At 34.8% G+C, this 13,635-nt stretch overlaps 1 protein-coding gene across 6 annotated transcripts in view; it reads right to left on the bottom strand.

Moving 5' to 3' along the window:
• SGCG (sarcoglycan gamma) overlaps window positions 1–13,635 on the bottom strand; it is a 126,919-nt gene that overhangs the window by 59,147 nt on the left and 54,137 nt on the right. For 4 of the 6 annotated variants that reach the window (XM_061992699.1, XM_061992683.1, XM_061992692.1 and 1 more), the window contains one exon: window positions 5,494–5,691. In XM_061992699.1, coding sequence (XP_061848683.1) covers window positions 5,494–5,691 — 198 coding nt within the window. The remainder of the gene's footprint in view (window positions 1–5,493; window positions 5,692–13,635) is intronic. The other 2 variants (XM_061992707.1, XM_010200239.2) reach the window with 1 other exon arrangement.

The raw sequence follows: 13,635 nt of genomic DNA, 5'->3' as shown, positions 1-13,635 counted from the left end.
AACGACACAAAACTTTGTAGGGATCACAGAGATTTTACATGTAAGAATATAATCATCTACTACAATGCTTCTCTAATGATGTTGTTGATAAGTGCATTTTTGCTAATTCTTATTGAAAAAATGGAAACCAAATCTTTCCAGTTTTCCCTATAGTGCATCACAGCAAGGTCTACTCTAACACTGATTCTGGGTACTAAATAGCAGGGTAGGTGCATAGCACAGGGTGTTCCCCATCACTCATGTCAGCACCCCTTTACAAACACGGTTTTTGGGCAGGAGAGGGCCTGCAGCTAATCACTCCTGTAAGCACTTGGGGCACATAAGATTAAGGCTAGAGTTTAAACACAGCAAGGGTGCACTTGGACCCAGGGAAGTCCCTGGGTCACACATTTTGAAATGTTATTTGTTGTCGTTAGTGTCCTCAACTTCAATCACATTGTGTCAATTTGGTTATTCTAAGAATTATTACAGAAAATTTTTACTATGTGAATATCTGTAATAGTATTATTGAGCAAATGATGAAATATGAAAAGTTTTCAGAGATTTAACCTGTTCTATGAAGTCATCTGAAAGCACTAGAAAAAATAAACAAGGTTTAATAGACAGAGATTCTTATCAGGTTACATCTGAAGCTACACAAATGGTAAATTTCCTCAGCTCTATCATTCACAATTTCTCTTTCCTACATTAGAACAGCTCTGCTTGTTCCTGGGAAAAAAATAGTCTGGGCTCAGAAAAGAAGGTGGTACATCACATCATGAGATCAGAACATCTGGTTTTCCTTTGGCAGAGTGTTTAACAAGAGTAGCTTCGTTTAAGTTTCCCTATACAGCATAAAACTAGCAAAGCAGAATTAAGGGCTACAGTCAAGCCATTATGAGCTCATCTGTCCAGGATTTTAAATTTACACGTACACTATAACCTCACTGCACTCAGATTTTTTAAAACTATCAATATTATATGTTATTTCAACAGTAAACTTAAGAGGGTTTTTTCCTCATTTAAACAAATGCTCTTTCACAATTTGACATACACAATTTGATTCATAATACAATTCAGATTAATCAAATCCTTTAAGAAAAGACATTTTGTATATAAGCATATATCACATTATAGACAAGTCTTCCTTTCTTTGATAACAATATTTCTACATGAAGTATCTCAATATCTTTCTCTTTTACTCATTGCATAAATAATTTAAATGGTTGCCATCTGATAGAGACAATGGGAGTGACTGTGGTCTGGATGGAGGCAAATTAACTTAATGGAAAAATAGCAAAATATATGTGTTCGGGATTATTCAGAGGAGAAACTATGGAATATTGATGCTCTGACATGAAAATATTTTAATGAAAATTAGGATGAGAATTTTTGAATAATTAAATAAATATTTTGAGTATAAAAAAGTAACATTCTCAAAATGTTACAGCAACTTGTTACAGTAACTAATTCTTCAGAGCATACGCTGTTAATCATAAAGCACATGGAAAGGCTGTACAAGTTCATTAGTGTATGTCATTACAGTGAAGGAGAACTCTTGCTGTGAATGAGTGTTCTTTAGTGTACATTCTTATTGCTCTCTAGCCTGGTTTTAAATGTTCCAAATACTGGGCATCTCCAATTTAATAAGGAATGCTATTACATAGTGTAGTAATTCTCACTGTCAGAACGTCTTATATTGTTTTATTTAAAATTTTGCGTTCTTATTTCATCACATTCCTAGTTTTTTATTTTTCATATTACCTTCAGCAATTCCCTCCATCTTTGGTGCTTGAATTTGGAAAATGGTTAAATAGCTTTTTACACAAGTATTTGATTATATAATGAAGTTAATTTCTTTAAAAATATATTTAATATTTATATATCTAGACCAATATCATCAATCCACTGATGTGTATATATAGTTAGCTTTTCAACATTTTCTTGTACACGTAAAGACAAATAAATTCACATTGTCTTATAGAAAACTGTAAAAAATAATTGAAAGTGTTTTATACTACTTCATCTATATCGATTATTAATTGTCTATAAAAACCCAAGAAGATTACTAGAGTGGTGTATCTATGAGAAAAGTTTCTGGAAAGAAGTATGTGGATTGAACTAATTACAAGGAAGCCAAAAGAAGAAAATATCAGTGAATGGAAAATCCTGTGTTTGTTTTCTACCTGCAACAGCTGTACTATTTATTCCAGTGCCAGAAATTTTTGTATATAAAAGGAAAATGGAAGGGAAGATCACACTTTACACTTTAGCCTAAATATGTAGAAAACTCAGTTCTGACTGCTTGTCTCCTTATGACCAGCTGAAGTGCAGGCACAAGAGCAGGCTAAACATTTGTCCCATTCTTAGGTAAAACCATGTTTAGAACACACACTGATAGATTGGACATTGTCCAATTGGTCCGAGTCTTCACTAATTACAGTGCCAACACAATGGATCAGTTTTATGGGTGAAGTTCTGAGAATGTGAGTACTAATAGTATATGTGATAGTGGGGTAGGACAGCTGAAGATTGTTATATCCATGAGAAAATGCGAAATCAGTCTCATGAATTTAATTTTCTCTAAGGAGTAGAAATATAATGGAAAAATAAAAATGCAAAATAAAAAAAACCCCTCATAAATCACCGAGGCAGCAATGTAAGCAAAAGATTACAGCTGTGAAATCATATCAGCTATGTAACAAATTAAGAAGCCAAATATCTCTTGTTACTGCATCCTACTGAGCAGCTAATCTCTGTAAAGATTTCAGTGCCTATAAAGCATTGTTATACAGATTAGCTCAACACTGTCCAGCTTTTCCAAATTGTTTGACGGTCATGCAGTTCTCTGCTGTCATGTCAGTATGGAATTTGTGTGTCGCAAAATTATTAAGGGAGATCCTAAAATAATTTAGGAATCAAGTTCCAAAATATAGATCCTCAAAAGTTCTGCTCACGTGTCCAACAGAGCTAGCCACAGTAATACTCTTGCAGTTAAATTATCCAATCACTGTTGGACATGAATACCATCAAAATCTCGTAAGTGACCATCTTGCAAATGCAGTCCAAGGGGCCAATATGAAGAAGTATTGGAAGATTCCCTTCCATGATCTGTGTGTCCTCCCATTGTCTATAACTCCAAACATTTTATCATAGAAGGCAATTAAGTTCATCAGGTATCAGAGACCCTTGATAAATCAATAGTGACTGTTCCCCATTACACCTTATCATTCATGAGCCTTGAAGAATCTTCCAAGAAGACTTGCTCTATTATCTTCCCAGGGACTGAAGTGATGCTGAGCAGCCCATAATGCATCCTTCTTTAAAGACATGTGCAAGACTTATATGTCCCCAGCCACTGAGGATATCTGCAGTCTCCATAACAAGCCAGAGGGTGACTTTGCAAGAGAATCAGACAGTAGTTTCTGCAACTATAGATGCAGCCTATCTTGCTGTCCTATATCTCTTGTAAGTTTTCACTAAAACTGAGCTTTAGCTTTCCTGACACAGGGAGACTGACACATAGAAGATGTTTCTAAGTTAATTCTTTGCAACCTGTCCTTGCTTCCAACTTTTCTATACTGCTTTTTGCATTAGAGCACTGTCACAAGTAACCTATCTGGCTAAGCCAAGCTACCTATCTTCCTGAATATTAGTTTAGATAATTCCTGCATTTGGAGGATATTGTCTTTCAACACCATCAATCTCTCCTGAATAACTTTACCCTTGAGATCTGGCTCCTATAGGATCACATGAGTAGCAGATCCATCTGTGTGCCATCCTTAATTGTCCTAACCAAGAGTTAGCCTTGACACCCTCTAGAAAGCATTGGTTCTGTCCTGCCATGTTTGTTCTTTCTGTAGCTGCCATGAAAACAAAAATTCCCCTCTTTCATACCTAATGAACCTTTCAGAATTAATGTCTATACTCTTTCTTAACCTTTTCTTAGAGGCTAGCAGCACTTTTCTGGATAATATTTCTGGTATCTTCAGAATTACTTCTTGTCTTAATAGATATACTCTATTAAAGCAATACCTCAAAATTATCCCAAGGAATGATGGCATGATAGTTAAGTCAATACTTAACCAGTTATGTCAGAAATACAGATTCTTTAACAGGGAATTAGGAAAATCCTTATAACAATAGCATTCATAGTCCACCCTGTGAAAGAATCTCAGTCTGCACTACTTGAGCTGTTACTCTTTTTGCCAAGGCAGAAGGACACTGTCCCTCAGTAGATAAAAGCACTTAGTGCCTTCCTCACAAATAAAGAATAGGAGATAGGAATTCCTATAAGCGTGGTTTCTGATGCTATTTTTGTTAGTTCTGACTGATATTAAAGAAGAAACACCAAGTTTCAATACAAAGAAACTAACCTAAAAGAAAATAAATTTAAAAACTCCTTAAAAATATAAACCTGAGCCCACAGAAAACAATTTTAAGTTATTCGTGTTCTCTGTGGTTCATGATGTGTAGTCACTAAGTGCACATCTTCTATGTAAACTGCAAAACAGGAAAATGGTATGTGATCTGAGATGTTCTACATTGTAATCTGTATGATAGTAGCAGTGCTGAAGAGAATTTAAGTGGGGGAAGAGATTTGATGGGAATCAAAGCACTAGTAAGTAGGACTTAAAATTAACTTATTTATAGTAAGAAAGTACAGTACAGACATGCTTCTATGAAGAGAAAATGGTCTTCATTCAGTGACAGAGGTGTTATAATGATATATAATGGGAGCATTATTATAACTCTTCAGTAGCAGGGGCAGAGATGTAGGAACTTACTATTACGTTTTCCTTGTAACAAGTATATTCAAATCATCTGTGTATCATGACTGCTTGTTAGAAAGAAATTAGTTTAGCTTCAATTTTCGCTGATGCATTTTATTGCATTCTGACTAAAGCTACAACCTGCAGCCTTCTGAAACTTACCCTTTAATCTACTACATGCAAAATTACATTATAAATATTACAATATATATGTCAGTGGAAAGTTACTAAATTTATTCCTGAATAATATTAGCCTCAAGTATGAAGTAGTAATAATTACATCTGAGCTATAATTAATTGGCCAAACAAATTGTTAAATTTTAGATGCTGATAAATAGGAGAAGGAGGCTAAAGAAAAATCAGCAACTGTTAGCAATATTTTAACACTAAGGAACACTGTATAATATAAAATTACAGAAAGAATATTTATAAAATATAAACTAACCAGAGTATGAGACAACAGTAAAATACATTCTCTTAGAATGGTTAGAATTTACCTCAATATAACATATCAACAACCTCACCATTTAGAAAATTATTACAAATACAGAAATTACAAACTACAAAGCATGTTCTAAGACACATGTTTTTTATATACTTTCAAACAAAGTGCAAATTACAGTTGAGAGGGAAATAAAACAGCGCCATCTATTACATGCAGAGAAGCTGACACGCATACAAAATAAGTGGTGAGGCGGGGAAGAGAATATTAAAAGAACAAAAAATTAAAGAGGACACTTACTGGGGAAAACCACATCACTTTAAGAATCCAAATTGTCAAAGAAAAATTCACAACTAGGATGATAAGCAGGAGGAGTACAAACAGGTAGAGGCAACGCTTTCTCCAGCCATAAATTCCAATTTTGTAGACATACTCATTCTTCGGCCTCTCTAGGCTAGTGCCTGGTGTCGTTGTAGTGTATTGTTCACGTACCATCTGCTATGTAAAGAAAAAAAAAGGGACTGCTTAGTTGTTTGAGTTAAATTAAAAGAATTTACATAAATCCCCAATGAAAATATAAAGATATAATTGTAATAACAATTTACTAGAAACTCTCAGGAACTTTTACTTGGAAAGCACTTTCATCACTGTTTTTTTTGGTACATATAATGTGATGTTTTAATACACAAACTGCATCAATTGCCATATTCAAGAGGGTTATATTTATTTTATCATATGTAGAATGGCATCACTTTCCTCCCATTTTTCATAATATTTTAATTCTCCCATGAGAAAATATTTAATAAGATCATATAATAATCTATGGGTCACAGAACTGTATTATTTTACTGTAAAAATAGTTACAAGTGGCAACAGCACCTCATAAGCACATGTTTAAAAACACTTCAACATATTCAGTAATAAAGTGCATACTTTGAGTTGCAAAAATTAACTGTGTATCACTAGAATGCCAAAATATGTTAAGCTTCAGAATCTGTATATAAAGGAATAAAATGGTTTTCAATAATGTAAAGGAAAAAATGATTTCTCAGTTTATCAGATATTCATATTTAAAGATTTATTAGCAATAAAAATGTCACTTACTGGATTTCAGCAACTTCCTTCACTTTATTTATGAAGCATTCTTTAACTTTCCAGATTGCACTTCCTTAAAACTTGAGGATGTTCACTAACTTCCACTTTTACAGCACAGAAGTCACCAACAATTCAAATTATTCATCAAGGCTTACCATTTTAGACAGGTGGATAAATTGTTAGCAGCAGAAGCTGCTTATCTAGAACAGCAATGGGCAATATTTGCCTCATTTCCACTGATATAAAATGAAAAAAAAAAATCTGAATCATGGATGTCAAAGAGAAAATCAGTATTGTAAGCTCAAGCACTTCCCATGAGCCAGGTATACGCACAGGCATCTTACATCCAAAACCTTGTCAACTCTCTTACAATATTTGTTCCCAAATGAGAATGCCTTCAGAAAGGTTTCACACAAGGTCTCTCAATTCTGAATTTACTCCTGGGAATGAGATCACTCTGCTCCCACAACTTTCAAAATATGATTAAATTAGGTCCTTGCCCAGCTGCTGAATTACTCTAAATCATTAAAGAAGCTCTTTCCAAGTCTCCTGCAGAGCCATACGTGCCTGTAACAAGTTTGTGGCTCTCAGTTCTAACTCTCATCTTTAAAAAGATGTATTCTTTTGTTCCTGTAGCTTCCAATCATACTACAAGGTAGAGAATGCAATATAAGTTTACAACTAAACAGATCATGCATTATCTTTTTGCATATATGCAGTGTTAATCTTATTTCTGCACTTTCATGCAAAAAAATTTAATCTGTTGTTTACTTCTATTAAAAAATGAGACTTGATCATCAGTCGTTCACACTGTAACTGTGCTACAGACATTATTAGAAAATATTCTAATTCATTTTTTGCTGTGATCATGATCCTATTAGTAGAAATCTTTTTTATCTGCTAAACTGTACCAAGGGAAGTGTGAAGAGTCCTCCACCTGAGAGGAAGCAACAGCCAAGACAGTCTCTGATGAACTGACCATGATCTCCATTCCTCTGGTGATGTTCCTATACTCTTCCCAAGCAACCAGGCCATTTTTCTAACTTACTTATATTTCTCTCTTGCTATTTCTCGTTGATCACCTTTGTCCTCCATTCTTATTGCTTCAAATAAACAGTAAAATAATGCTCAGACATTCACATTTTTAAGTCAGCTTCATCGTAGTTGCTCTGAGGTTGGAATTCACTTCACAGTGTTAGATACCAACAATCTGGCCTTCAATATAGAATCATAGAATTGTTTCAGCTGGAAGAGACCTTTTAGATCATCGAGTCCAGCCTTTGTCCTAGTCCTATCAACCACTAGACCATTTCCCTAAGTGGAACATCCAGTCATCTCTTAAACTACTCCAGAGTCTCCACCATCTCCCTGGACGGGCCATTCTATTATGCAGAACATACAGGACAATCAGGTGATCAGGCCCAGTCAGTATGGGTTTATGAAGGGCAGGTTATGTTTAACAAACCTGATCTCCTTCTATGACAGAGTGACCCTCTTGTTGGATGAAAGAAAGGCTGTGAATGTTGTCTACCTTGACTTTAGTAAGGCATTTGTTTCCTACAGCATTCTCTTAGGGAAATTAGCTGTTCTTGGCTTGGATGGGCATACACTTTCCTGGGTTAAAAATTGGTTAGATTGTCTGGTCCAAAGAGTCGTGGTCAATGGAGTTAAATCCAGTTGGCAGCCGGTCACGAGTGGTGTCCCCCAGGGCTCAGTGCTGGGGCCACTCCTGTTCAACATCTTTATCAATGATATGAATGGGAGGATAGAGTGCATGATTAGTAAGTTCACAGATGACACCAAGCTGGGTGAAAGTGTTGATCTGCTTGAGGGGAGGGAAGCTCTACAGAGAGATCAAGATAGGCTGGATGGCTGGGCCAAGGCCAATGCCATGAGTTTCAATCAGGTCAAGTGTTGGGTCCTGTACTTGGGCCACAGCAACCCCTAGCAGAGCTACAGGCTTGGGGAGGGGTGGCTGGAAAGCTGCTAGGCAGAGAGGGACCTGGGAGTGTTGGTTTCCAGCATCTGAACATGAGCCAGCCACGTGGCCAGGTGGCCAAGAAGGTCAATGGCATCCTGGCCTGGATCAGGAACAGTGTTGTCAGCAGGAGGAGGGAGGTGATCATTCCTCTGTACTTGGCTTTGGTGAGGCCACACCTCGAATCCTGTGTCCAATTTTGGGCCCCTCTCTACAAGAAGGACATTGAGGTGCTGGAGAGGACACAGAGGCAGGCTGCCAAGCTAGTAAAGGATTTGGAGCACATCTCATATGAGGAACGGCTGAGGGATCTGGGGCTGTTTAGTCTGGAGAAAAGAAGGCTCAGGGGAGACTTTATCACTGTCTACAACAACCTGAAATGAAGTTACAGCAAGGCAGGGAGGTCAGTCTGTTCTCCCTAGTAATAAGCAATAGAACAAGAGGAAATAGTCTGAAGTTGGACCAGAGGAGGTTCAGGCTGGATATTAGGAGGAATTTATTTGCTAAAAGAGTTGTCAGGCAATATCTGAGACAGTCCACTTGGACATCCTTTATGATCAATGGAGATAAACTACTCCTCCTAAGAATTATTTTTCTGACTTATTTTAGATTTATATTTTATATTAGCAATGAACTGCACCTTAGATGTGTTTAATTTTCTCTGTATAAGGAGAAATAAAGAGAGCCTGGGGTGATTTTTCCATATGTACATACATACATAAGGTAGGTATATATATATATCTATATATGTTTTAGACATGAACATTTGGTCAAATTAATTCTAACGATGATTTGAGAAGCATCTAATTTAACAAGAAGATGGGATTATTTGTATTTCTTTTCTGCTCTGTTTCATTTTTGTGCTATTTTAAAATGTTGATTGTGTGAGTTGAGGGTTTTATACACCATGTATTATGTACTGCTGTTTAATGATGAGAGGTCAAAATCCATTATGCATTGCACCAAAAAGCCTATTTTGTGATTGTTTTTAGCCTTTCAGAAATTCCACAGGGGACATCTCCCAGTAGACAGCGTTGTTCCCTACATAAATTCTTCCTGACAGAAAACAGTTGTGTTGTTCCTGAGCATTATTAATTGCTTTGGTCCTAGTAAACAGATAATGTTAGCCTAGATGACTACTTTGAAAAGGATTAATTTTTTAGATTAATATAATATTTCATGTTTTTTAGGAGAATAACTGTCCCAGTATCAAGTAATTACAGGGGAAATCCTTTAAGAATTTATACTGTTGGACATTTTCTTCTAGAAGAATCAACTTTCCATATTATCGATTTATACATTTGTGACCTGAAATTACATAGAAGAATAATCTCAGACCTGTCTGGAGAAGTCAGAGAGAAATTCTTTCATATATTTGGTCTATCTTAGGAAGCCAGGCTGAAAGGAAAGCAGGCAGATCTCATAGTTGGGTGGTAAAGTCTGACAGGATTCAAGAGACACTCTTAGAAAGAATACAACAAATATTTAGTATTATGATGAAAAATGTGATTTGTAAATGGAAAACCCATAAAAGCCTAAGTTGTTTGTATGGAAGCATTCTGAACAGTCCCCAAGAATGAAGTGGTTACTTAGACACCTGAGTGTACACTAGTTAGAAAAGCAAGAAGTCTGCACAATGAATGACCTTGATTATTGTTACCTTTTCATTCTTTTGCATGGAGGCAGCACACAGTAATGAACTACAGAGATGAAGAATCTGGCCAACTGTAGTGCAGATAAAATGGCAAATTAGTTTCAGAATTAAAGTTCTGACGTCATTCAAATGGGCCATTACCACAATAAAAAAGTCTTCTGCTTAAATGGAAGTGGAATTTCTTGCTGTTCCTTTTCAAAGGCCTACAGAGTCAGAAGTCAAATAAGACTATTTGACAAACTAATCCTCACAAATTTTTGTATATGTGGCTATCACAGTAGTTTGCTATTTCAAAGTATTTTCCAACTGTTATGATCTGTTTTACTGGGATCAATTTTTATCCAATTTCTTCTTGCCTATTTACTGATTTAAACCAGACACTGAATGCCGAAAGATTTGTCATAGAATTAAAATTATTTATATAACTTGTGAATTACTTGTACACTGTGGATATTTTGACCATGTAAGATTTTCTTGTGTGTTCAAGCATTATTTGTAAGTGTTGCACGTAATGCATTAAATTCATGCCTATCAGAATACACATACAAGCCATCAAATATTCTTTACATTGTGGTGTTAAAACTGCCCTTTAAAACTATGTAGTCAAGACAAAATATTTCCTTGGATCTATTCCATCTTTTTTCATGCAAAACTGAGACTGGCTTCTGTGATCTGCATGATTCAGAGGTCCAGGAGATTTTTATATATTAATATAATGAAGATATTGAAAGTCTGTCCATCAATAATATTACTACTGGGTTTAGGTTAGTTTGGGCATCAAGTTCAAAAAACTATTCTGATAGATAGCTCAGGAATATTCGATTATAGAACCTGTATTTTAAAGAAGCACAAACTTATCAGCAAGGCTGCTTAGGAAAGCAAGCATGAGTAGAAGCTCATTAATTGTATAATTTGAAAACATTATTAATCTGTAGGAACTTCTGGAGGCAGAATACTATTTCAGTTAAAATAAGCAATCTCAGTTTATTTCAATTGTAAAAATATTTTCAATGTTTTTGTTCATAAATTCTGTTATTTTCATGAATGTAAATTAAATTCTCAACGTGTAATTAAGAACTGTATTCCTTGAGTACTTTGTCATGTTATCATAAAGGATCTAATAACAATAAATTACTAGAAATAATATTTTTGATATATTTATTTGGTTAATACTAATAAACAAGTATAATTCCACTAATACTTATAAAATCTTTAGCATTTTATATTTTTGGACTTCTGACAGTGTTAGTATTTTCAGCAAAGAGGAAAAAAGCTTAGCACTCAAGAGAACATTTTCAAATCAGAGTTTAGAAAAACTAGTGAGGTTTCATGAAGAAATTTGCACCATTGATGGTCATACTATAAATGTTCTTTTGAAAAGTAACTTCAGTCATCAGTGTTTCTACTCTGCTTCCTGACATGAAGTATATTCATTCACATGCAAGAAATGTGGGGATAAAAGAAGTGATAGTGCTAAACTAAAACAATTCAGTAGAAAGACCATTTTAACCATTTAAACTAAATTCTTGTGCCATTATAAATGAAATGTAAACTGAAATAAAGCAGCCCGTTAACTCAAGTAAGTGAGAACTACTTTAACAACCTGCATCCAGTACCTTCAAGGAATGTTACAATCAATACCGTTGTTTTTATATAATGTATTGGGCCAGATATATATTATTATATAGTATGAGTATTAGATGTACATTAAGACTTCGCAATTTGCTGGCACTTAGGCATTCATACTTTTGTCTTTGCAGAGGACAGGAGCAGTCTATTGATTAAACACCAAGAAACAATTGCAGCTGGAGTATTTTCCTGAGAGAATAAAAATAGTCGAGGTAAGCTTGGTCAAATTAAAAAAATAGAAAAGAAGAAAAACTTTTGGTATCTATATGGAAAAGCCTTCAAGACAAAATCAGGAAAGTAGGGAAAATTGAAACTCTCATGACTAGGTGAAAATATTCCAATTCCTCTCAATGCCTACTTGTTCCAACATAATGTATTTAATCTATCTCAAGCTTGCTCTGTTATGTGTATTATATTGAATATTACAGTTTGAATAGTAAATTAACATAATCAGCTAAAAAGGGCTGGATCCTCACAGAGTAATTTGTGGAAACTTGCAAAGAAATTCATAAGATCTATTTATCTGTTTGTATACTTGGCAATGCAAATTTACATAACAGCTATGACACAGTCACAATCAAGAGCTTTGAACATTTTAAGAATCACTGCAAAGGCTGAAAGGTAGTCACTGACAGAATAGGATGAAGTGCTACATTAAAAATGATTGTGTAATAACTTTGTACTTTTGAATTCCAGTTATAGCAAAAATGTTTCTAAACCTTAGTTTTCAGTCTTTCAACTTGATTTATTTTACCTCCTTTAATAAACTCTGAAAACATGAATCAAATCAGAAAAAGTAATTGTCATGATACTTCCTTCAGAATCAAAAGTCCAAGCAAAAACACTAGACTTTTTTTTAATTATTTTAATTTTTCATGTGCCTTACTAACATTTTAAGAAGGTAGTTTCTGGTGTGTAAAATGCCTTAAAATGCTTTAATTAAAAAATATAAATGGAATCTTCTCTCTGAAATTCAGTCATCATTACAGTTAAGTTTCCTTGAGCAGCCTTGGGTACTGCAATGTGGAAAAAAAGAGAAAAATCTCACACTTACTTCCCTGAGATTTCCAACATATATATTACTCTGTCTGTTAGACAACAAAAATCTTTTTGAGAACAAAAAGAATTTAGAATAATTGATGTAGAAATGATTGGATGATGACATGGGTGAGACAGCTGCATCCACATGAGTGTCTCATCCACAAGGCCACTGGCTAGACCTTGTGGAGCTCTCATTACTATTATATTAGTATGACAGATTTTAAAAATAATTATTTCAGAAGTGAGAAACAAAATAGTTTTCATCTAACAATGACAGACTGAGATTCAATAATGGTGTTAAGATCATTTAAGTGTTTACACAAAGGACTGCAAGTCACAGAATCATAGAATCGTTTAGGTTGGGAAAGACCTTTAATATCACCAAGTCCAACCATTAACCTAACACTGCCGAGCCCACCACTAAATCCTAAATGCCACATCTATACATCCTTTAAATTCCTCTAGGGATTTCCACAGAAGATTAATAATGTATTGCGGTCAACATTAGAACACAAATTATTATTGGCCCTTTGTGAGATTTCTCTGTCTCTCCTTCCCTGGACTTAAAAATCCTTTATATGTGAAAGAGAAGTCAGAATAGATTCATTCCATTAGATCCTTCTTTTTTTTTCTTTAATCATGCATTTGACAAAATGTTTATAATTAATCTAGGTATAAATTAAATGGGTCAAATTATGAGCCATTTAAATAATTAGTTAAGGATTTCAACTAATTCAAATAGACCATGTAGAAGAAAAGTGCTTAATCTACCTTTTTTGTCCTCTGCAGTATGACAGAAGACAGGAGCTTGTTATGGAATGCGGGTACATCTGTGTCGACGTGTTCAAATATTCATGAAGTGATGAGTGGTAGTCTTTGATTTATCATGTAAGAGTTTTCCCAGACCAGAATCACAAAACATGAAAGTTGGAAGGGTTCTCTGAAGATCATCTAGTTCTACTCCCTGCTCAAAAAAGGGTAAACTTTTACATCAGAATTGGTTACTTGTTGGACAAAAAGTTGCAACTACACATTATCAGAAATT

The sequence above is a fragment of the Colius striatus genome, chromosome 1 (genome assembly GCF_028858725.1).
Source record: "Colius striatus isolate bColStr4 chromosome 1, bColStr4.1.hap1, whole genome shotgun sequence".
NCBI lineage: Eukaryota > Metazoa > Chordata > Aves > Coliiformes > Coliidae > Colius > Colius striatus.
The sequence above is the reverse complement of the archived record's forward strand: the minus strand, read 5'-3'. Positions and strand labels throughout refer to the sequence as shown.